The 23807-nt window shown below is 42.9% G+C and overlaps 3 protein-coding genes across 5 annotated transcripts in view; 1 reads left to right on the forward strand and 2 right to left on the reverse strand.

The window, feature by feature from the left end:
* zdhhc8b (zinc finger DHHC-type palmitoyltransferase 8b) overlaps nucleotides 1-1666 on the reverse strand; it is a 76879-nt gene extending 75213 nt beyond the window's left edge. The window contains exon 1 of the mRNA XM_015971991.3: nucleotides 1339-1666. Within this exon, the coding sequence (XP_015827477.1) occupies nucleotides 1339-1442 (104 nt within the window). The 5' untranslated portion in view covers nucleotides 1443-1666. The remainder of the gene's footprint in view (nucleotides 1-1338) is intronic.
* Nucleotides 1667-2663: 997 nt separating this feature from the next.
* Nucleotides 2664-5333, forward strand: pgam5 (PGAM family member 5, serine/threonine protein phosphatase, mitochondrial). 2 transcript variants are annotated; one of them, XM_015971992.3, is made up of 6 exons: nucleotides 2664-3117; nucleotides 3456-3628; nucleotides 3700-3825; nucleotides 3920-4008; nucleotides 4521-4654; nucleotides 4936-5333. In XM_015971992.3, the coding sequence occupies exons 1-6, from the start codon at nucleotides 2888-2890 to the stop codon at nucleotides 5084-5086; spliced, it is 903 nt and encodes a 300-aa protein (XP_015827478.1). In that variant the 5' UTR covers nucleotides 2664-2887; the 3' UTR covers nucleotides 5087-5333. The 2 variants fall into 2 exon arrangements, with proteins under 2 accessions (XP_015827478.1, XP_015827479.1); XM_015971993.3 differs by having other exon boundaries at nucleotides 4524-4654.
* Nucleotides 5334-6875: 1542 nt separating this feature from the next.
* ankle2 (ankyrin repeat and LEM domain containing 2) lies at nucleotides 6876-23593 on the reverse strand. Of its 2 annotated transcripts, none has more exons than XM_015971989.3 (13): nucleotides 23517-23593; nucleotides 21311-21814; nucleotides 15802-15996; nucleotides 15454-15641; nucleotides 13652-13840; nucleotides 13435-13557; nucleotides 13034-13097; nucleotides 12564-12739; nucleotides 12356-12462; nucleotides 11937-12127; nucleotides 9233-10067; nucleotides 8973-9104; nucleotides 6876-7107 (listed from the first exon to the last, which is right to left on the reverse strand). In XM_015971989.3, the coding sequence occupies exons 2-13, from the start codon at nucleotides 21801-21803 to the stop codon at nucleotides 6900-6902; spliced, it is 2901 nt and encodes a 966-aa protein (XP_015827475.1). In that variant the 5' UTR covers nucleotides 21804-21814; nucleotides 23517-23593; the 3' UTR covers nucleotides 6876-6899. The 2 variants fall into 2 exon arrangements, with proteins under 2 accessions (XP_015827475.1, XP_015827474.1); XM_015971988.3 differs by lacking the exon at nucleotides 23517-23593 and adding an exon at nucleotides 22657-22784.
* Between the last annotated feature and the right edge of the window lie 214 nt (nucleotides 23594-23807).

A 23807-nucleotide genomic window follows, 5' to 3' on the forward strand; every position in this document is an offset into this window, starting at 1 on the left:
TCGGCCTTGTTTGGATATGTGCTGCGTCCCGCAAGGTTCCATTGCATTACACACACGCGCGCGCACACACACACACACACACACACACACACACAAAAGACTCAATCCTGAGTTTTTACTGTGAAGAAGCAACATCTTAATCCCTCCCTCTGAGCCATCTGCTTAGGGATGAACTTTAAAGTCACATGCTAAAAAATGATGAGAAACAAATAAAAACAGTGTGACTCAGCTGCAGATCGTACGTTGAATACACTCACTCTGTATCGAGACTTGTAAATCAGGTCATTTGTTTATGCAAAGCTAAGGACAGAGCAGGGATTTTAAGGTGAAGCCAAAAAACACCATATGCTTGTCTCGGCCGCATGGAGTGAAGCTCAAACCATTTCTGGGTTTATTCTGTGTAAATGACACAAAACTTTCAGCTGAGGACATTTTGCAACAAAATGCAATGCATAATGTGTGCAAAATAAAGTCACATATCTTCAACAGCATGTGTCCTGTGGCCTCGGTGCTGTTAATTTTCTTTTCTTTTAATTATAAATGCAGTTTTATGTCATCACCTGACTCTTTAACACTCTGACATTAGTGCCTGTTGCTGGTGAAACCACCTCCCAACCTGTCCTTAGGGAATGCTGCAGATATGAAATGTGGGATGATGTAGATTTCACTGATAAATTGACAGCTATTACTACAGGCGAATGTCTGTGGGAGGGATGATTCAGACCTGAGGCATCAGCTGTCACTCACAGAGCTGACCTCCTCATTCATCAGCTGGACAGCCAAGGGGCCGAAGGCTTTCCTAGCTGTGGGATCTTGAGAGCCTTTATGGTAATGCCCAGTCTGCAGCCGTCGCTGCGTTTTAGAACAAAGAAATGCACATTTCCTGAATCTGCTTTGGAGAGACCTGTTGGCTCAAATCCATATCTGGTCACTGAAACACTCTGGAGGTTGCAGGGTGAAGCCCAGCTGGTAGGAGCCCCTGATAGGCCTGACTTTGATTGCAATGTCTACTACTGGGATGGTGTAATTATCCAAGTCTGATGGGCCATTTGAACTGGTTTGGCCTAAAAGCTGCTGACAGACCAATCCGTTCAACTTAAGAAGTTCTGAGCCTGCATAAGAAGGGAATGCTGCCCCATCACCATCTCTGATAGCAGGCTGTCAGCTGGAACAGATATTCCCCTTTAAACCCACTTATCCCATCTGAGTGACTCAATCCAACCGTGCAAACTTCCACCTACAATCCTGTCCTGTTTTAATTGAGCGCCCATAGTTTATTATTATTATTATTTTAACGAAAAATCCTGACAGGCTAAGGAAGAAGCTATGCGGACTTACGTGAAAACGAAGAATAAAGTGGTGGATCCCACCAGGAGTGTGGCAGCAGTGGACACCGGGATGTATTTGGTGGGTTTAAATCTTTTTCCAGCGCTGTTGGGCATTCTGTATTCTCCACATTCCTCAATTATTTATTATTCCGGTTGCAGGCGCATGCAGGGAAAGAAACGTCCGATCAATGTGCTGTAAAAAAAAAAAAGAAATGTATTAAAAGAAAACGGACGTCTATGTGTGGCTACGAACCGGGCACAGCCAGTCCGCCTCTGCTATCTCTGGAGCCGCATAGGTCCAAGACGCGAGGAGGCACGAACTCACTGGAAAGCCTCGAAATCCCTCCCTCTCTCCGGAACCAGAACCAGCCCACTGTTGAGGTCACCCAGCCGCCCCGAAAGGTGGAGCCAAGCCTCGAAGGCTGGATGCAGCCAGAAAATACAACATTTTAACAGCAGAATGCCTCTAAATGTTCTCATCTATCAATATGTGAGAGGTCTGCTCTGATTTGATGATGAGTGACACCAAACATTAGCTGGAATACGAAGGTTTTATGGTGCTTCGCTGCTCTCTAAGTATTCACAGAAAGATTTAAAAAACGTTTTGTTAAAGGAGAATTTCATCTCTTCAATTCGGCATAGTTGTTTTTTCCCAATCCTCAGTCCAAATGCAGATAAGGCAGTACAGTCGGGCAAGCAAATGTGTCATATAATAGTCATGCGGCCTCTTAAACGCAAAGGTTCCACCTTCCTCACTCATGTGAAGCTTCTGCTTTTGGACCCCGCCCCTCTCACCCTTGTCACTAGACTAAAATCTTATTACAAATTTCAATATGCTGCAAAACTATGTTAATGCATACACATTTATGAACAAAAACACCAACAGAAAATGATTGTAATTTCGTTTTTTCCCCTCAGAGAAATTTCTGATTACTTTCTTGGATGGTATGGCACTTTTACTTACTTCTGCTTTATGATCTTGTGTCTTGCGACGTTTAGAATGCTAGAAGTGAGGTGACAATATATGCTACAACGGTCTGCCTTACAACTATGAAGCTCCTAAAAGTAACAACCAGACAAACGTTTCAGCACTTCCTACAGAAAATTTCAATTACAAATCGGAGTAGCAGAAGCTCGTATGTTTAAGCTGCTGGATAATGATGTGAAATCGCTGAGGCTCACCAGAGAACCATTGTAGGTCAATGTGTGGCTTTAGCACCCTCGTGCGGCGGAGAGTAAATTCTAAAAGCACATGAATGATGTTTTGACCCAAATTGGCCACCGTAGTGTTTGTAGGCGTTCGCCTTTATTAGCTTACTCTTTCCTTACTGGCTTCTGTTTTTGATTTTAGATCTTTAAACGGCGTTCATTAGCTAACTGTGCTGCAGATACGTGGTTTTGTTTACGCTGTTAGAATTAGAATTAACAACCAGACGCCCTTTAGCAACAGAAAGGCGCCTTGTTTTAGGGGGAACAGCTTCACGCGTCTTATTTACAGCAGACGGGTTAAGCTCTGCTAATTAGCTAGCATAAGTTTCGCTTTCTCGGCTGCGAACAAGATGTCGTTCAGGAAAACATTTAAACTTATTTGTGGCTTCGCCGGCGGCTCGGCAGTCTTGGTGTTCGCTGCTAATGCAGCCGAATCTCGCGGATATTTGGGTGAGCGGCGCGGAGAGGGGCTGGCCAGTCGGTGGTCGAGGTTGACCGTCCTTCATGCAGCGCAGCCGGCGGCTTGGACAACTGTCACCCCGATTCCGAGTGGACATTCCTGGGACTTCAACTGGGACAAGTATGTTATGTTGTTGTGTCAGCACGGTCGTTTATGTTGTTGCTTTTATTACACACACATCATTGCATGTGCAGAATCAGTGGTTATCAGGATTTCAGAGGAAAATCCAGATAATAAAACATCCTCAGAAATAAAACTAGAGCCGGTAAATACTTATCAACTGTCTGACGGGAGCTGATTTAAATGATCAGTGGGTAAAATGCAGTTTTGTCAGAAAGATTTGGGAGATTTTCTTCAAAGTGACTCAGCTCATGGTCTTAAGTCACTGTTGGATTAACCCAGCTTTTGGTTCCTTAAATTAAACCACCTCTAATCTGAAAATAACCTGTCCTGTTTAGGAGAGAGCCATCCACGCTGTCCAATGGGAGGAAGAAGGAGAGCGTGACTGAAGACCCCAGCTCCGAGCAGGACAACAGCAAACCAAAAGCCACACGCCACATTTTCCTCATCAGACACTCTCAGTACAACCTGAGCGGAAGCAGCGACAAGGATAGGATCCTCACACCTTTGGGTACTTAACTTCAGGCAGACGGTATTCTTTGGAATGTTTAGTTTCTGAGGGATCTGTGTCCTCTCTCCCAGGCCGTGAGCAGGCTGATCTGACAGGTCAAAGGTTAGCAGCATTGGGTTTAAAGTATGACGTACTGATCCACTCCAGCATGGCCAGAGCTACTGAAACTGCACATATTATCAGCAAACACCTTCCAGGTAGTAAAGAAAGTCATTATAGTAAACAAGATTAGATGCAAATCTATATATATGTTTGTTTGTTTTCTTTAACCTATATGTTATTTGATTGCAGGAGTGGAGCTGGTGAGCTGTGACCTGCTTAGAGAGGGTGCACCAATCGAACCAGTTCCTGCAGTCACTCACTGGAAGCCCGATGCTGTGGTGAGAGAAGCTACACCAACGCTGGGCCCAAAACACAGCAGCTGGCTGGATTTTGTTTATTTTTTTTGTATTTGCATGTCAAGTTTGTGCAGCTCCTAAACTCAGCTGGTTTCATCCAATAATCAATGTGCTGGCACAGGAGTGAGTCACAGGATGAGTGACTTTCCCTCTGTAAAGCTCATTCATTTAGTGTGGGATCTTTTTACATACTTTGTGAGAATTTGAAGTGTTAATTTAAATTATGCTAAAAATTAGTTTTAGTGATTAGGCATTTGCAAACCAAGCATGGCTGCCCAAAGGGAAAAAAAAACCAGAGCAAAGCTTATCTAAGGTCTAGATCATTTAGGTCTTTAAAAGGGATCATCTGAAAGTTTCAGTGGTACTGTCTGTGTAGCTGGCCTCACGTTGGAATGAAACTCTTCATTCATTCCCTTCATGTTCTGACTGAGAGGCTCCAACAGAACCCTTTTCATGTGACAAAGACAGCTTTCAACCTCTCTGCCGTCCTCCAGCAGTACCATGAAGATGGAGCTCGAATTGAGGCAGCCTTCCGCCGCTACATCCACCGGGCTGACCCCAAGCAGAAGGAGGACAGCTATGAGATCATCGTGTGTCATGCCAATGTCATCCGTTATTTTGTCTGCAGGTTTGTGCCGGCAGAGGCTCAGCTCAGGTCCGAGCTTCAGCCTCGTTGCTCTTTGCTTTTGCGAATCTCTCTTCCTGTTAGAATGTGTTTATTATATATTGTCATGCACAACATTCCCCATCATCACTCAACATTTGTCAAAGTTTAATCAAATGTTTTCACACTAGTCTAAAGGTAGTGAGCAGGATCTAGAGCCTTCTAAATAATTTAAAACACTGCATTGAACACATCGGTTTATAAAGCAGATCTGCAGCACTATTTCTTGTTTTCTTTGTACTCAGGGCGCTCCAGTTCCCCCCAGAGGGTTGGTTACGGATGGGTTTGCACAACGGCAGCATCACCTGGCTCACCATTCGCCCGAGTGGCCGGGTGGGCCTCAGGACTATGGGCGATGCAGGATTTATGCCCCCGGACAAACTAACACGAACCTGATGGGTCAGCGCACCACGGGTTTTCTCTGCAGGGTTGACCCTCAGTTTCCTCTCCAAGTGTCTTGAAATAAACTTTTGATTCTTTTATATTGAATAACAGATTTGCCATGTTGTCGGACTGTGTGGTGCTTTTGTTGCGATTACTTGGCTGCCATCACCAACAGGAGTTACAAGCAACTCCTTCTGAATGTAACCTGGTTTTTGTACATAAGTAGGATTTTTTTAAAGCCAATAAAGGTCTATATGTACAGCTGTTAACATAGTTACTGCTGTTTACATCTTACATTTCACTGAAGGGGGCATCATTTGTTGTAATAGTGGTAAATAAATTAAAAAATGTGAAACTTTCTGGTTGTGCCTTACTTAATCAGACAAAAGCACATGTACAGTGTGAGTAATGCAGTGATTTATTGAGTCATTCAAAGCAAATCTGGTCAAGACGTACAGGGAGAACTCACCATGAGTTTTATTTTTAATAAAAGCACAGATTAGCTGAAAGCACAAGAAGCAGGTTTTTAAGTTTTTTAGGTGCGTTTTTGCAAAGTTCCACACTCACAAACATTCAGACCGGTGGCTGATCTCCTGCCATCCAGATAAAGGTTTAGTTCACACAAAATACATTCAAAACAGGTTTCTTTCAGCTTTAGTGGCCACTTGAATACTCAACATAACTGTCTGTTGCTCTAAAAGCAGTAAAAATGCATCCCAGCAGAACAGTTTAGATACAGGTTTGAATTACTTCACATTAGACTCGGTGGTTTTTAAAAATCTGCCACGTGAGTTTCCTGTAAAACCAACTTCAGCTGAGAGAATTTCAATAAAAGCCGTTAAAATCCCCCAATTAAGTCAAATTATATTGTTGTAAAAAGGATATAAAACTGGACATTAACACAGCACAACGCAGCTCATAAGGCAGTTTTTGTGGAGCTGACAAGGTATTCTCACATGTGGATTCCTTTAGGTTTGCCGCCCTCTAGTGATCACAGATAAAACACTTATGCAGCTTTGAGGTGGTCTTCAGGCTGATTTGGGATCAGCACACACGACTGACCTTTGAGTCACCATTTACACACAGGAGAGGTTTCTGACTGACTAAAACAAAATGGCACTGTTTAAGGCCGCCATCATAGCAAAAATAAATCGTTGAGACATCCAGGTACTACCAAGAAATGTGGAAAAAAGATATGCATTTATTAGATTAAAATAAAAACATGGAAGATCTCTCGTTTTGTTTTTCATACATCTTATGTACGAGTTAAAGTGTGTCTGATCCATCACTTCAGAACATTAAGGCAATTCCTGAACTGAGGAACAACACAGGAAATGGCAGTTGGGTTTAACCTCATTAATAAAAACATTTAAATTTGTGCTACTGACCAACATACAAAAAATAAGTTTTTAAATATTAATATTTGACTTGTTTTAGTATTTTTAACATCTTCTGTGACAAAATCCTGATGATTCTATTTTTGTGACCTAACTCTGGGAAGTGTGGTCCTCCAAAACCGTGACTCAGGCTGTCATACAAGTGTGTCGCCGTCGCCACAAACACTTTCAGCAAATCAACATAGTCCACACCCATACAGTACATGTAGTATCAAGTTTTTTTCCTTCTTTTTTTTTTAAAGTCTTGAGCTGACATCACAGCCTAAGGTGATGAGAATTCCTGTTATACATAGAAGAAGTACCACTTGTGCATATTCCTGTTAGGTTTGTGGTTGCTGAGCTCTGCTGCGGTCATCCTGGAGCAGCTGGGGTTGTTGTGTGTGTGTGTGTGTGTGTGTGTGTGTGGGGGGGGGGGGGGGGGGGGGCAGTTAGAGCAGTGGCTCGTTCAAGTGTCTGAGGCGGATGCGTTGGATGTAGCCAACGCTGGCGGGGCTGTAACGGCTGGGGCTGAAGTCTGGAGAGGCAGCGTGGCGGACGGGACTGAAGCGACCGGTGGGGGACATCAAGCCGCCGATGGGAGAGCCGGGGGTCTGATGCTGCATCCTGAGTCGTGGTTTCACCGCCGGGCTGGGCCAGCTTCACAACACACCCCAACATTAATGGTCAATTCTTTAGAAGTGCTTTGATATAACTATTTATGCAACACGTACACAACAATAACAGGCCGAATTTTCAGATCTAATCCTAATATTTATCAGACTACAATCTGATTTCATCACAGTCAAGTTGATCATACCAGTCATGGTGTTACAGAGCCCTTCAGTGTATGGGCCAATTACAACTCACCATTCCTGCATGACTACATTTATGAAAAATTCATAAAATTCTAAAAGAGCATAAAAACCGTGTTACATAAACAATTTACTTCTTTATTTTGAGAACAATATTACACAGCTCTGTTAAAATTAGCTGATAATTAGGGGAACAACATTATTTTATTGATTTTTTATTTAGGTCAGTCTTCACAAATCAGAGGCTGAATGGCACAAACGTCCTTAAAGCCTCAGGAAAAGTAGTTCCATATCATGCCACTTTAAATCTCTGAGAGCCGAGGTAGGCACAGTCTATGATAAAATATTACTGTTGGCACTTTTGAGATGTCATTTGATCTTAAACATGAGTTTTGTCTGTCAGCCTGAATTTATACCCTGAAATAAAATGCTTTGCTTGAGTGAAACTCTGCCCACAGACACTAACTAAACGTGCTACAACAGCGCCTTAGCTGCGGGTCAGTTGCTGTATTGACTATGGTAGTCCAGTGGTTAAGGCGACTGTCTGAGCACACTTTCCACTGGACTACCAAGTCTGACACCAGTCGCCTAAGCCACATGTCCTGTGCTGGCCAGAGGAGATGGGTTTCAGACCAGAGTCTAGCTTCCGTGAGAGGAGCAGGGCCTGATGACGAGATTTAACAATAGCTACGTTTACATGCGCCACTTATCTCCCGTCAGATTCAGATCTTAGTTGATTGGAAATCCCAAATCTTTGTTTCCATCGACACCAACGAAAATGATCCGATCATGCACCAAGCATTCAATCAGGTTAAATATGTTGAGAGTTGTCTTTCTCTGAATAAAAAAATTGTTAACCCCATCTTGTCCGCACGTCTTTCCATTTAAAATTTATTTTCTATTCTCTAGCTTTGTTCATGAACTTACATTTCACCCCATTATGGACCTTCTTCACATTTTTACCTGTATGCTTTTGTTTTACTGCTCGCTTTAACTAAGCTATAGGCTCAGCGGTACGTAAAGCTACTGCTCCTCCGCCACAGGAAAGCAAAGCAGGATAACTTACTAATGATCACCCGCTCCTCCAGCTTGTCCTGAGCGCCTGCAAATGCGGAAAGATGCTCAGGACAAGAAATTTCATTCTGATCTGGCCGTATCAGATCAGAAAATGCTGACATTGACATTTTACACAAAGAATTTTTGATCTGATAGGGCATTCATTCCGATTACTTGTGCTCATGTAAACGTAGCTAATGGCTGAGGGGGTCGTTATAGCGTGGCCACCAAGGAATGTCCCGGTGTTCCTGATAGCGCGTTTGTCGCTGGCATGCCAGTTAAAGCAGCTTTTTCATGGTCCGTGATGATTTGCGGAGGTTCTAGGGTTAAGTCATTAAATGGGTGGAATTCACACAAGTGAACGCAGGATTTTATCAAATACAAGCATTTTATTTCAGGGTGGATGAAACATCCCAAGAAAATAACTTAGATTTCAGAAAAGGATGACATTTCCAGAGTGCCAACAATTAGTTTTCATCATATATGAACCTATCCTTGCTCTGAAAGGTTTGAAGCAGCATGATAAAGTCCCTTTAACAAGTAGAAGTGGGAAGTGATGGCCCTACATCGCTTTGGGTGAACAAGACGACACCAGCTCTCCCACACAAAAACAATCTTATCAGCTGACAGCTAACGTTAGCGAAGCCCACTCACCTCTGCATTTCTGACACAGAGAACGACTTCATTGTGCTCTTCCACTTATGAATGTTGGGGTATTTCTGGGGATCCACATCTACGCCCTCTATAGCCGACAAGACCTCTCTGTCCAGTTTGGTTGGAGAGTCTCTGCAGACACAAAACATTTATTACCAGTGATGCTATCATGATCCACCCATCTCCACTAACTGGATAGACTTGCATATTTTCTATCAACTAGAACATTATCGGTAATTGTAGAAGAACCCGAGACTCACCCTTCAATATAAAGTCCTCTTCTGAAATGTGGGGGAGTCCTGGGTAGGAACTCATGAGAGTTATCAAAGGACTTGTAAGAAGACCCCGAGGATCCTGAGCTGCTCAGGTCACGGCCTCCATGGTCCCAAGACTTGGACCTGGCACAGACGTTGCGCACCCCTGACACTAAATCCCTAGTCCTACCCAGTGCCTCCAGACTCTCCTCTGCTTGAAAGTATTCCTCTGAGCTGCTGCTGCTATCCTCTTGTCCTCCTCCCTCTGTTCTCCTGCCAGCCCGGTCCATGACCCCTATGTTCTGGCTGAGAGACAGGCGGTTCAGGCCGGAGCTCAGGTCTGTGGCTGAGGTGGAGCCACAGGAGTGCCGGTTGTCCCTGTGCCAACTCCCACCACTGCTCCTTCTCTCCCTGCAGCTTGTGGGGCTGTCCAGTTCCTCCTGCAACGTCATGCGCTCAAACTCTACCATGAGGTTGGAGATGGGCGACAGCGCTGAGCAGGATGGGGATGTGCGGGTGGGCACCTTGTCTCCATTGTGAGTCCTGTCTCTGGAGGAGGAACACGCCCCGTTTTTGCAAACCACACCTGGCGAAAGGAGGCCATCGCTGCAGCAGCACAGAAGGTCCTGCTCAGCTGCCGTCTCAATCAGGTCTGCCGTGCGGTGGTGGAGTGTGATGCGGCCTCCCACCGCTCCCTTCAGGACGTCCTTGGATGCAGCAGAGGAGGTGATGCTGGTAAGTGCTGCATTCTGACGGTTCTTTATCTCCTCAAGACTGATATCATCACTTTCATCCAGGAAGGCACCAACAGAAATAGAGTTGCAGAATTTTTTGGGCTTCCCTGAAACCAGAAAAAATAAAAAAAATAAAAACTGTGAAGTGTTCAAAGTTACCCTGAATCCACACCAGAGGCATCAGCGGCATGGGCCGGCAACGGGATGTTTCCTTTCTGTTGATTCCCTCAGTACAACTAAGGTACTATGAGACATTACGCCCTCGTGTGACCTGGCTGAAGACACAACTAATCACGCCTGTAAAGGCAAATGAGTGTGATGCTGGGTGCTGTTCTACCCTCTAAGCAGTGCAGGTTTTCCACAGCAGAGCTGCAACCAGGCCCAGGCAACCTCCATCCCTCGCACTCAGCTCTGCCACCATGTTGGCCACCTTGGAGCACTGGTTTCACTCGGCCGCCCTGCCATTGTGCATGATGGCTTCCACTATAGCCGTGGCGCCTCTGGGTTGATTAAGGGTGGGGTGCAGCATGTCAAGCGTTGGGTACGCGCTCACTGTCTCTGTCCCTCGTGTCATCTTCACCAGAAGCCGACCGTCACCAGGGCCTGCATAGCGGCTCCTTTACCATGGAGAGAACAGGGTTGCTCCACCAGGGTTCTCCAATTGGAAGGGTGTCCGAACATGTGGTGGTAACCACAGACACCTCCCTGAAAGGCTGGGAGGCTCTGTGTGGAGGTATGGCAATGAGGGGAATGTGGTCCCCAACCCAATCGAGGTTCCTTATAAACTTTCTGGAAACGTCAGCCATGTTTCTGGCCCTAAGACTTTTCAGTCATTACCTGAGAGGCCAGCATGTGCTAGTATGCACAGACAGCACAACTGTAGTGTCATAAATAAAGAGATGGGGAGGAACATGCTCCCTTTCTCTGCTGAACCTGACCCAAGCATTGCTACATTGGTGCAATCCAAATCAGCAGCTTATGGCCCCTGGTTGCATGACCCACAGGGTAGACCTGCTCTCCAGGCACGGACCCCGGGCAAGGGAATGGAGGCTTCACCCAGGTTTGGTGTTTCAGATCTGGACATGGTTCAGCAGGGTTGTGGTGGATCGGTTTCCATCACGCACAAACACACACTGTCCTCTGTTCTCCTTGACGGATCAGACTGCTCCAATAGAGACAGACGCTCTGGCGCAGGCACCCTGGGCCCAATGTTCTCCTCTATATCTTTCCTCCAGCGGAGCTGATTCCAGCCATACTGGATGAGACTGTCTCTGACTTTGGTGGCTGCTCAGTAGCCCACAATGTCCTGGTATCCAGAAGTGATCGATCTGATGGTCTACTTCAGAGACCAGTTGTTATATGCCTAATCGAACCATTTACTCGCATGTTTTGCAGCGCATCAATCCACACTGGGGTGCACCTCAGACGCGGCGCAGCATCTCTGCCGTCCTCCTTGTTAGACTTGTGAGATCACAAAATCCCTCGAGACTTTAAAGGTCAATGTTTGTTCGTGCCATCCATCATTAAACCAAGGAGGAGATCACATTTAATATCAGCTTGATATATATAATTTTGTGCCTGTCCACTGGCAGGATTAAAGCCATGAAAAACACACCGTTGCACCTCTCGAAAGACGCTGGGAGCAAACAAGTCATTAGGTCACAAGTATTGACGTAATCTACATAGATAAGAAACTGCATCGCTGCAGTAGTCTTATATTTTGAAAATTACCGAAAATTTTACACTGAAACCTTGTGTGACTTTCTGTCTACCCTATGTTAACTGCAGAAATTGATGCATCCAACAAGCGGCTCATAGAAAAAAACAGAATCCAATCCCATCTTTAGTGGTGTGGCACGGCCGGTTTGGATCAACCCATAGACTATACTGGATTCTATCTGAAGAAGAGATGCTGATGCCTCCAGTATGGATTAGTGGTTAAGGTGCCTCAGTGTCTCAAATACCTAGGTGCATACCTGGAGAGGGAGTTTTAAACCTGTTACTGGTCTCGTTCTCTCTAACCCCGTCATGAGTCCTTGGGCTGACATCTTTCCTATTCAGGTGCTCTTCCAGCCTACAAAGCCCCTCAGCTGAAGACAAATCCACAAAACAATCCAGGAAGCCCCAGTACTCAGCCCAGGGGTGCCCCATCTCACGAGCCAGATCTCTGAGGTTAAAATAACAGTCATCATTAGACATTGTTTGAGTTTACACAAATAAGTTCAAGTATTACAGTCCAACATAAGCTCTTAACAATATTCATGACGCTGACTGAATGTCTCTATAAAACTGTGTCTCCTAAGACAGAACACCTTTAGGAAGATACTTACAATGACAATATTCAAGTAGATAATGGGCTAAAGTAAATAAATGAACAGAGAATGTTGTGATGTACCTGCCCACTCTCTCTGCACCTCTGTCAGGATCTGACTTAAGAATGTGATGGAAAATCTCCGCCCGGTTTCTTGGTGGCGTCTTCCACGACCGGCGAAAATCATCTGCCTGCATTGTAGGACAATTTGTTCTAGTTAGCAACTAGTTACAAAGGTTGTTTTCTTCTCTCTTTTTTTTGATACACACGAGCAACCAGGTAGTGAGTTTACTTTGGAAGGGCTGAGCGGGCCAGCAAAGGCTGTGACTGTCATGAAAGGATCTATGGGGCTTCTGGTGTGCCGCTGGGTCAGTGACAAACTTTCTGAGGACTCCGGTGACCATGGAGTCCCAATGATGGGATGAGAGGTGTTGTCTGTCGCCCTCAGCAAAGGGATATAGCAGCGATCTGTGAGACAGCACAAGTGAAACGGCTGATGGACATGATGCTAATTTTGGACACAGTATAGAACAAATGTTTACATTTGAATAAAACTCAAATGTGTGGCTGGTGCATCTGGAACTAGACGTGTGCACAAGTTAATTTATTCAGTATGTAGTTCTTGACATAAGTGATAAAAAAAACATCCATGCAATCCATCCTTATGAGTGCATGTAAACAATATTTATGGTGTTTTTTTTAAGAAATTAAAGAATAGGAACACCAATGCGTCATTTATTTTTAAACATATGGTTTCCTTACCCTCCAAGTAGTCAATTATCTTCTGTTTTACTTCTTGGGTTTTATTTTTTCTGCTACAAATTAACTGCGGAAAAAGGGACAACAGATAAATAATCCCGTGGGCAGACCTGCAGCTGTTTCAGATTAACTGAGGAAACAATTTGCCCTTCTAAAATTAGCCAATGCTGCTCCATGTGTGATTGCTGCTAAAAGACTTTAAAAGGTCAGAGCTTAAAAATAGAATCTGACTCAATACATCCCTCTCCATCAGGCTTCAACTCCACCGTGTTTTTCTGCTGTTTGACAACTTCCATATTATTATTATTATTCTGAATCGTTTCCCCGTAAAAACACACAGACAGTGACAACCCTGGCTACGCTAACTTTAAATGACGTTATCAGGTAGAGAAGAAATGCCTTACATCACACGGCTTCAGGCCATCCTTGTTCTTTCTGTTCTTATCAATGTCAGGATGCGAACACAGGACGTTGACCACATCTGGACATCCGAACTTGCAGGCAAAGTGGAGTGGCGTTTCAAAGCTCTGAACCGGAAGAAAAAAATCCAGATATGAGGTGAACACAGCTAGTTAACTCCATCAGACCTGACCTGGATGCAAGCATCAGAGGAGAACTGACAGCCTTATCTGGAGTGTTGAGGTAAAGGTCTACAATGTAGCGGATTCGTTTCTGCAGCATAACTTCCTGGTCATCTGGGTACATGAGGCGCATGAACTCTGAGTTTTCCAAAGTGTCCAGCAGCAGCTGGGCAATCCCTGCCTGGTTCTCCTTCGCTGCCACATGCATGACGTTGTACCGGCAGCCCTCCTGAACAGATGAAACCGGGGGACATCAGTATGGGTCAGATTTAATCTTCCTGTAGGCAGACTGAGTTTTAATACAGTATCTAACTTTGGCTAAAACTGAGATTTATCACCCTCTACTGATTGAAATTTTTGTTACCAAAGATCAAGAATTAGTAGCTGTTAGCTTTATTTTAACAGGAATAACCAGACCGAACTAACAAGTTAACCGATACCTTTATTTAATTTTCACACAAAACTCAGAATCTATTTCACAGAGAATTTGGTTCTTAAAGAGACAATGTGTAGTTTTTACCATTAATCTCTGGAAATATCCATCAAAAAGTTATTGAAAATGAATGAAATGATGCCCAGTTGTTGAAAAATGTTGTTTTATATAACCATAAAAACCAGGTCTAAAATACATGGGAGCGGGTCTAAGTCTCTGGGCGACGCCATATTAGATGCCTTGTTTCCTTCTACGGGAGCCCATGAGGACAAAATGCATTTACTGATTTGTAACAAAGGGTTACAAATCTTTCATCATTCTTAAATGTTGTTGTTTTTACAAATATACCTCTTCACTTTTTGCCAAAGATGAAAGGAAGTCTGATGTGCTTGTTGTTTAGCTAAAATTTGCACTCCCCAGGGCTTTTTGACCCTAATGGGCAACCATTGGTAAGGTCTTACTCAAACACAAAAATACTGCTTGCTTGCAATGATTTACGCATCTACTGCCCCTTATCGCCAGGAAAAATACACACCGTCACTTCAATGCTCAAACAAGGCAGCAGCTGAAAGGTTTTCGCTGGCAAATGAAAATATGTTTCATATCAACAAATGCTAAGCTTCAATGGTAGGTTGTGTTTCTCTAAAAACACAGGAGGCACACAAACAGCAAAATTAATTCTGCAAGTTCACCGACTTTCAATCTTCAGCAAGTTTCCTTTGCAGAAATACGACCATGCTTGCTCTCTAGGCAAAATACAAAACCTGTGCTGACCAACAGCAGTTTGTAAATGAGAGGAAACCCTGGCGATGTTGAGGAGGCTGGTTTATGCAGGCATGTGTTGAAACAGAAGTACAGACAACATTTACTGTTAGATTACTGAGAAATGGCTGCGGTCATCACGTCTTAACATTTGATTCATGTTGCAGTGTTGGAATGTGCTCTACAGGAATGCTGCCTCTCTTTTGACCACTTTGTGCACTATTGCCTCGTTTTAGGAAATTAGCAGCAAACGGTTATTTGTAAAAGTGTTAAAAAGAATTCAAACCATCCAGTGGTAAGCTTAAACTAGATCTAGTGAGCATGTGTGGAGATAACTGACTTCCAGCCAGTCCTTTATAGTAAAAAGCTTAGCTAGGAGGTCAAAGAGGTCACGATGAACCACAGCTTAAGAAAGCCCCATAGAAACATGCAGCAGAAACCACACCCATCCCCAACTCATTAGCACCATTCTTTGGGTCAACACGATGAGGATCTACGACTGGAGGGTTTCGTCTTTATAATTGTGCTTTTGGCCAAACTTGCAAAATGAATCCTAAAACAAAGTAAAATTGCAACAAAACTACAAATACCTATATTTATATCTGGAGAAAGATTAAATAGACTAAATATAAAGTTTATGTTCCTACCTGGACCACAGTGGGATTATCCCCAGAGCCAATAAGATAGCGTGGGTTGCTCCAGACGAGCTCACTGAATGCCTGCTCGTCTCCCTTCTCCACAGCTTTCCTTAATTTTGCTGTCAAGTCCTGGCTGCGTGGGCTCTTAAAACTGTTGGCCCGCTCCCTGTTAATGGTGTCGACCTCCATGTTGTCAGCTGGGAAACACAACAAGGAGATGTGTGGGATTGTCCTCTCGTGCCAGATGTTTGTTTTACTTTACCTCCAATAGTTTTAACCCGATTTTAAATACTTTTTGTTAATGCATGTACAAAAACGACATCAGATAATAAAGCACTCAATGATAAGTAATCTTACCTTTACTGATGACCGGTCCAGGTTTGATGGGAGATGCACAGGGGGTAGATTTGCTAGGGGAAGGGAAATAGTCACATAACCCTTTAGCAAACTTCTCTGCATCTTCGCGGTTAGCAAAGGCTTTGAAGCGGGCTCCCTTCATGGTCTTTACAGCCTGAAGTGCATCCTTCTTGTCCGTGTAGATGTGCGTTCCCTCTACAGCACAAAAAACACGTTAGTTTCTGCCTGGATGTGTTTAAATGTCTGTGGCCAGATTTTTAACATTGCTGTGTGTGTATACAAGAAACTCGCTTGAGTTTGGTTGACATCAAAAGATTTAAATGATGCAATAAGAGTTTGTTCATAAAACTAATGGTGTAACAGCAGAGCTGGCGCTGTTAATGGGAGAACAGCTATTTAAAAAATCTGTTTTCATTCAATTGGGACATTTTGAGCCTTTTCTTAATTTAACAAGGAAGACTCAAAGTTAGCTTTTATTTATGTGTTAAAAATGGCAACGCAAATAAACCCAGTAATTTTAGAGGTAGCATACCTACAGCAGCCATACACAATGTCAGCTGTCAAGTCATTAACCTTGTAAAGGTTCATTTAAGTAAATATTGGCTCAAGAAAATGATTTTTTTTTTTAATGAAAATGTGTGCAAAGAACCCCTTTAAATCCAGGAGGCAACTTTTTTGTTGGCTGGGCAACAGGTATATAATATGAAGAACAGGTTTTTATCATTTTAGACCTCCTGTATATGTGTATATATATATATATATATATATATATATATATATATATATATATATATATATATATATATATATATAAACCCACATACACTGCCCGACCAGTAAAAAGGGTCACACTCTATTTTGTTTAGCTGATTATGGCCCACATTCGCTGTGACGTTGTTTCTAAAAGCTTCTGCAATGTCACCAGATTTATCTCCATCCAGTGTTGCATTAATGTTTCCCCAAGATCTTGCACTGATGATGGTAGAGTCTGACCGTTGTGTTAAGTTTCTGGACTCTGTGGTGGCCGATCCATGTGTGAAAATGATGTCTCATGCTCCCTGAACCACCCTTTCACTATCTGAGCCTGATGAATTCTAACATTGTCATCTTGGAATATGGCCGTGTCATCAGGGAAGATGGAATAACCCAGTCATTCAGGATATTCAGGTAGTCAGCTGACCTCATTCTTGGAGCATATCCTGTTGCTGAACCTAGACCTGACCAACTGCAGCAACCCCAGATCATAGCCCTGCCCCCACAGGCTTGTACAGGCACTAAGCATGATGGGTGCATCACTTGGTCTGCCTCTCTTCCTGCCCTGATGCACCATCACTCTGGAACAGGTCCATCTGGACTCATCAGACCAGTTTTTAATAAAGCGTTGTTTAAGAAATGAGAAGCAACTCAGTGCAACAGTTAAGGTTAAAAAACTTGTTGCCAGTTTTGGCTTGCTTTTAGCACCCCTTAGAGTCCATTTTAAATGACTGTTGTAAAACCAAAGGTGAAACTCTTCTTACTGTGTGTTTGTTTTTTAACACCTTACCCCGGGTTTCCATGGGAGCCGTCAGCAGCACGTTACTGCAGCAGCACGTCTTGCTCGCGTAAACTGCTGCTTGGCCCTTCCCACGAGACGCGAAGCAGCAGGGGAGCAGCTGTCACCGACTGAGCACGAAGTCACACGAGTGACTTCGTCAGTAAACACAACAACAAGCAGGAGAAAACTACAACATGGTTTGTGTTTTATGTTCTGTCCGTTTTATAATCGCCAATACGGACCTGAAAAACAAAGGAGACCGCTAGCTAGGTGATAACTTCTCACGGGGACGCACAGTTAGTAATCTTTTTTAAAGTAAAGCAACCGGAAGGCAGTACGTTCTTTATTCTGAAAATCTCGGGAGCTTCTCTCCATTTCCGCATCCGATTTCCTGTCTTTCCTTCCCCAAAAATGTCGAACTTGACCCGTTTCAGAGGCGTCACGCGTAGAAAATAGAACCGGCGCGTAAAGGCCGCGACATGCTGCTCCTGAGACGCGGCCGACTCGCGCTGCTGACGGCTGCTGTGGAAAAGGTTCTGTTGACCACAGCGGTTCCTATCAGCAGCTATGACGCGCTGCTGCAGTAACGTGCTGCTGACGGCTCCCGTGGAAAGCCGGGGTTAATCTAACAGCTGACATGTCTCTTCGGCCTTCATTAGTCTCTACAGGAGCAGTTCATCACCAAATAAAAACAAATCTGCTGTGTTCATGATCTAAAACATGTGCTGGAAGCAAACTCCAGCGCCAGCACATAAGCTTCACTTACTAACAGGGACCGGATGCATACTCTGACATTGCAAGTGTGTCAATTCATTAACCTTGTAAAGGTTCATTTAAGCAAATACTGGCTCAAGAAAATGATTTTAAAAAAATGAAAATGTGTGCAAAGAACCCCTTTAAATCCAAGTGGCGACTTTTTTGTTGGTTGGGCAGTGTGTGTGTGTGTGTGTGCGTGTGTGTGTGTGTGTGTGTGCTGAGACTGTGTCCTCCAATAGTATTGTCTTTAGTACTTCTGTCAAAGCCGCAACACATTAAGATATATAAATATTGCACATTAGGAGATTCCTGTAAAATAATATAAAAAAAACCCTAATGGAAAGCTTGTGATGTCTACACAGCCAGGTTCCCACAGAAGTCAAAGAGACCTTAACAAAATTAGCACGTGGATGGTAGCCAGTGGCGACTCATCCATAGGGAGCGCTGGGGCGCCACCCCACCATTCTCACAGGACAAAGAAGAACATATGAATCACAAAATATAAAAAATTAACATGAAAATAAACTAATCAATCTCTACATCACACAGACTATAAATTCTGTGTATAATCTGCATTTAAGTGTAGTTTAAAAATGTTATTTACACTTTTAATATTACCGAATCGTTCTGTGACGTATTTCCCGTTACTTTTGGGCGCAGAAATCTTTACCATAGACCTACGCTAACTGGCGCATGCGCGCTGGATCTCTCCCTTCCATAGGGAGCCTAATTCTCCTCCCTTTCCGGTCGGCTTATGGGTCCCCGGAAGAAGGAATACATGAATGCAAGTCAACGGGGCTAAAAATGCTATTTTCTAATCCGCTTTGCCTTAGACCCTTGATCGCACATATGATGTACTCAATTTAAATCGGCACGTCGCATGTGGTATCACCATTTCATTTCATTTATTTATAAAGCCCCTTCTGCGACCAATGCAGACGCCCAAGGTGCCGAACACAACACAATAAAAACATAAAACCATCAGAATAAAATATAACAATCGTAAAACCAACATAAAATCAATTAAAAGAGGAGAGTAAAAACAAAAAATAAAATCCTGAAAAAAATTAAGAAGCCAGGGCATCGGAACCGGGTAAAATTTGCTAATCCTGAAAAGCCTTGACAAAAAACTGAGTCTTAAGGTGAGTCTTAAAAACCCCCAATGAGGGTGAGTGACGCACCACCAAAGGCAACTGGTTCCAAAGTGCAGGTGCCAACACAGAGAACGCACGGTCTCCCCGTGACCTGCACTTAGTGCGTGGAACGATCAACAGCTCCCTGCCGGCTGAGCGCAGGGCCCGCGAGGGGGCATTTTTATGTGGCCCGCGAGATAAACATCAAAAATATATTAAAACTGGCCCGCTGGCCGATTTTACCACAAAGACTTCAACTCCCATGATGCTTTGCAGCGTCAGCGCGGAGCCGACGAAGCCCCCTCCTTTGTGTTTTTTCCGCCTGCTGCCGGTCTCTGCAGCTCCTCTGTCTCGGACAAACTACACTCCTCTCACTCAGCTATTTTCTGACGTTGAAGCCCAGAAACTGAGATTTTAATCGCTCAGTAATGTGTTCACGACTGAAAGAGAAAGTGTTCCAACTAACGTCCAGACAGAGCCGATATAACTCCAGCGAGCAGCGACACGCTCAAACCAGCATGACTCTGTAGTTGTGTTTCCTCCCCGACACACAACAACGTGGTCAAGCTGCTCAGACATGTTCATCAGCACAAACCTATGTGAGCACCTGTTGTCATCTAATGTTGTCATTATTATGATGAAGATGAACAAAACAACAGGAGTCTCCTCCTCAGCTCAGATCAGCCCCATGATGCAGGTATCTGGCTGGAACAGGTGAGCATCACAGTAAACCAGTGGAGCAAACTGAGCCTTAAATATGTTGGTTTTATGCTCGTTTTCTGCTCCAAAATATGAACGTTAACAGGTGAGATGTTGCATTTTCATTTAAGATAAAATGATATTTTTTTATTTTGTTGTTGGCCCGTGAGAAAAGATTTAACCTACAGTAAACAGGAAGTGGAAAGGCTGCAGATAGATGAATAGAATAGAAAATCCCTTTATTGTTCCTCAGTGGGGAAAGCTAGACGTCACCGCAGCGATGACACGTATTACAGGAGAAAAAAAGGAGAATAAAAATAAGAAAAATGAATAAACAAGAAAACATAAATCCTGAATAGATTTTAAAAATGCTGATTATACCACAAGTAATGAATACCACTGATGTGTTTTATTTAAAACGGACTTGCTCGTGTGTAATTTGGTTATTCCACATTCAGTGTTAATGCAGAAATAAGTTTGTTTCCAAATTTAAAGGTTCAAAATTGCATATATGTTGATAAAGAAAATGTGCAAATTTGCCGTCACTTTTTCAAAAAATATTAAGTTTGGCCCTCGACTCCGTCCCAGAGTTTCATTTCGGCCCCTTGTGAGTTTAAGTTTGACACCCCTGCCATAACAGGTCGTGAAAATCTCAGCTGGCATGCTCTTTTCAGCACACCTGTTAAAATACGCCCCACCAAAAAAAATTCACCAGCCACCACTGATGGCAGCGTGACCACATTTAGTATTTGTCTGTTTAAATAAACAAACAATGCCTCGATTCATTTTACTTTAACATCAAGTGACAGTCTGGTCCATAAACATATAATGTCTCCCTGAGAGGTTCCTACAGTCAGTGAGATTCTATTCCAATTCTCTAATTCTACTTTATTCTCTCTCCTAATATAATCTTTTCCAGAGTTTTGTGGGCAACCACCCAGCAGCAGCCTGCCTGGGAACTCATGGCTGACTAGACAAGAGATGCCGCTGCTGCTCGTTTTACAGAGGCACCAAAGTCTGTGACAAAAATCATAGAAGAATAAACTTAAGTTTTCACTCACAATTAGCTTATTCCTTAACTTGGTGTCAAAATGTTTAGGTAAGCTCAACAAACAAGAATGTTAAAAAACACCCAAACAGCAGATTTTATAAGTAAACAAACGTGATAACGCTCAAGGGGACTTTAGACTGTAGTAAGAAAGAAGGTACTAGTTTAACCCGTCAAGCAAATCAGCACATCAAGCCGCTTAGAATGGATGAATACCAGTTGGGAAAAAAAATGTTGTTGCACTGGTGCTGCGTTGTAAAAATACTAAAATCAAAGCATTCATTAGTCAAAGCAAAAACCTGTTTATGAATTTCAAAAGTTGTCTTGTGAGTTTCTTACCATTTCTTGCCAATACATCCTCCCATGGTAGACAAACTCCATAATAAGAAGTTGGGGACTCTTGTGCTGGTTTTGACGAGTTCTCTCCTTTGCATTGAGAGCTACTGCAGTCAGTAGAGCTGCTGAAGGTAGACTTTACAGAGATCTCTTCTTCCTCTGGTGGGTTTAGACCCACACCATACCCAAAGTCCAACTCTTCACTATTACTCTCAGAGAAACCACAGCTTGCTGCAGCAGTTTTGGGGGCAACTTCTGAGGTGGCACCTGACACAGGTTTGGCATGATCGGCTGCAGTCTCTGAGCTTGGTGGTGAAGGGTGGCTGTCTGTTTCAGTGGAACTGCCTTCTTGCACTACCAGGACACGAGCTAACTTCCTCTCATAGGTGGCTCTGGTGGTAGATGTGATGGGGCCGCACTTGAGATCTGCTCGAGCAAACTCCTCAGACAACTCAGCAGCACTTAGCCCCTTCAGCCAGTTCAAAACTGCCTCCATTATTCAGTTTCCTAAAACACAGATGACACTTAATTATCACCTGTAGTCATTCAGAAATCAAACCTACAGTTGAAATTAACACCTAATAATAGCCTATTTTTGTGCAGCAAGGTTTAATGACTAAACAATTGCAAATAATATTTTGAAAATGTGTTGTCTGGTTTAATATCATGCATGTGAAGCCAGACTTTTAGGATTACCTCAGCAAGCGCTTGCATTTTAATTATTTATCTTTGCGCAAAAGCAACAGAATTATTAATGAGCACTTTAGTTTGGTCATTTCACATAAAATATTTTAACATTAAAGAAGATCGATTAAAAAACACAGAGGGATACGCAAGATGGCTTTCTTTAAACCGAAGATGACCTGATATTTTAATTAAATAACTGTTTTTCAATCCATTTTCTATCAGTTGTCGTGAGTTGTAAAATATGAACAGCCTGAAACAAATGTACATTTCTGATTTGCAAACACAAAAGTGCTTTATGTTGTATTATTTTCAATATTCTAACCAAAATGACACCAACATTTAAAGTTGTATCAGCTTTTGTCGGCTAGCTTGCTAACCTAAGTGTCAAGCTAGAGAAACCGGAACTATGCTAACGGCTCAACAACGGGTTCGATGTTTAGGTTTGGTTATGGCCCAAATAATTTCGGATAGGATGTTCAGAAACGAAAATCATTAACAAAAAAAAAACAATTTTAATATTCTTATCCGCATGCTGTCACGCCCAAATATGTCACTCGAGGTTTTTTCGGACTGATGTGCCGTAACACATCTGATACGTGGTCACGATAATTATAAAACCACTGTGCATAATGACATTTATCTACACAAGTTCCTATACTTACCGAGAGACATTTCGCTACATTAAATTAAAACTTGGTGTGCCGCTTAGTTTTACACATATAAACTTAGACACAAAGCTAAAGACGATCTGGAATTGTCTCATTGTTTACAACATGTCACGCGCATGCTCGGTTTAAAGGGAGGGCACACGATGCATTCAACGCCTCTAGAAAAAACAAACTCAAACGACTTGAAGGTGACCACGACGTGAATGATCATATTTTACTTTAAAACCACAGTATAAACACAATAACACTTGACAGTACAGAAAAGCACTCACAGTCACGATTAATATATTTTCTCATTTATTAAGCATTTCTCAAGATAACATATGCGGATTGATTAAAAGGATTACCCACATGAAAGGACGTTCAGTGGATGTTGAACGCACCATCATGCAATTAAACGGGCGAGACGCGATAAATGCAATCCAGAGATATTACTACCTGCCTGGCAAACATAAAGATGATTTCCCTGGTCGAAACATGTACAGCAGCTAGTACTTATTTCGGATGACAGAATAATGAAAAATGCATTCATGAATATTTCCAGACTAATTTGGTCATCTCTAGAGATCTATTGAGTAACTTACATAATCACGATAATTCAAACAAACGTAACCTGCTTAAATAATATCCGTAAAAATTGAACAACATTTATGGACTTTAGCTTCAAAGTGCTTTCGCCGTTTGTACCATGTTCCAAAATTAGCCATTTAGCAAGACAGGCAGGTAACACTAGGCACTCAAAACTAACGATAAACATAAACCCCGAATCTTTGATTAACTTATAGTTATGAACTTGCAATTTAAACCCATTAACTTGTTAAAATTAAAATTGAATATCTTTTAATCATTCCAACCTCCTCGTTCGCCGGCTGCTGATGCTAGGAGTGTTCTCACCGCGACGGTTTCAAAATGCTGAGCGAGGACCCGATTTGTCCAGCATAGTGCCTGAACAAAATTACAACTTTATCGTGGAGAAAATAAAAGTCCTCAAATAAAGTCCGTAAATAACATTCAGTGAATGAACACAAGACAGTAGACAAGTAGTGCAATTTTATGAAATACAATCACATATTTCAACACAAATGTTCAATCGGGAATGATTTTTGAAGGAAGGGGTACAACTGGGTCAGTATTTATATGCATTT

Source organism: Nothobranchius furzeri, chromosome 17 (assembly GCF_043380555.1).
Source record: "Nothobranchius furzeri strain GRZ-AD chromosome 17, NfurGRZ-RIMD1, whole genome shotgun sequence".
NCBI lineage: Eukaryota > Metazoa > Chordata > Actinopteri > Cyprinodontiformes > Nothobranchiidae > Nothobranchius > Nothobranchius furzeri.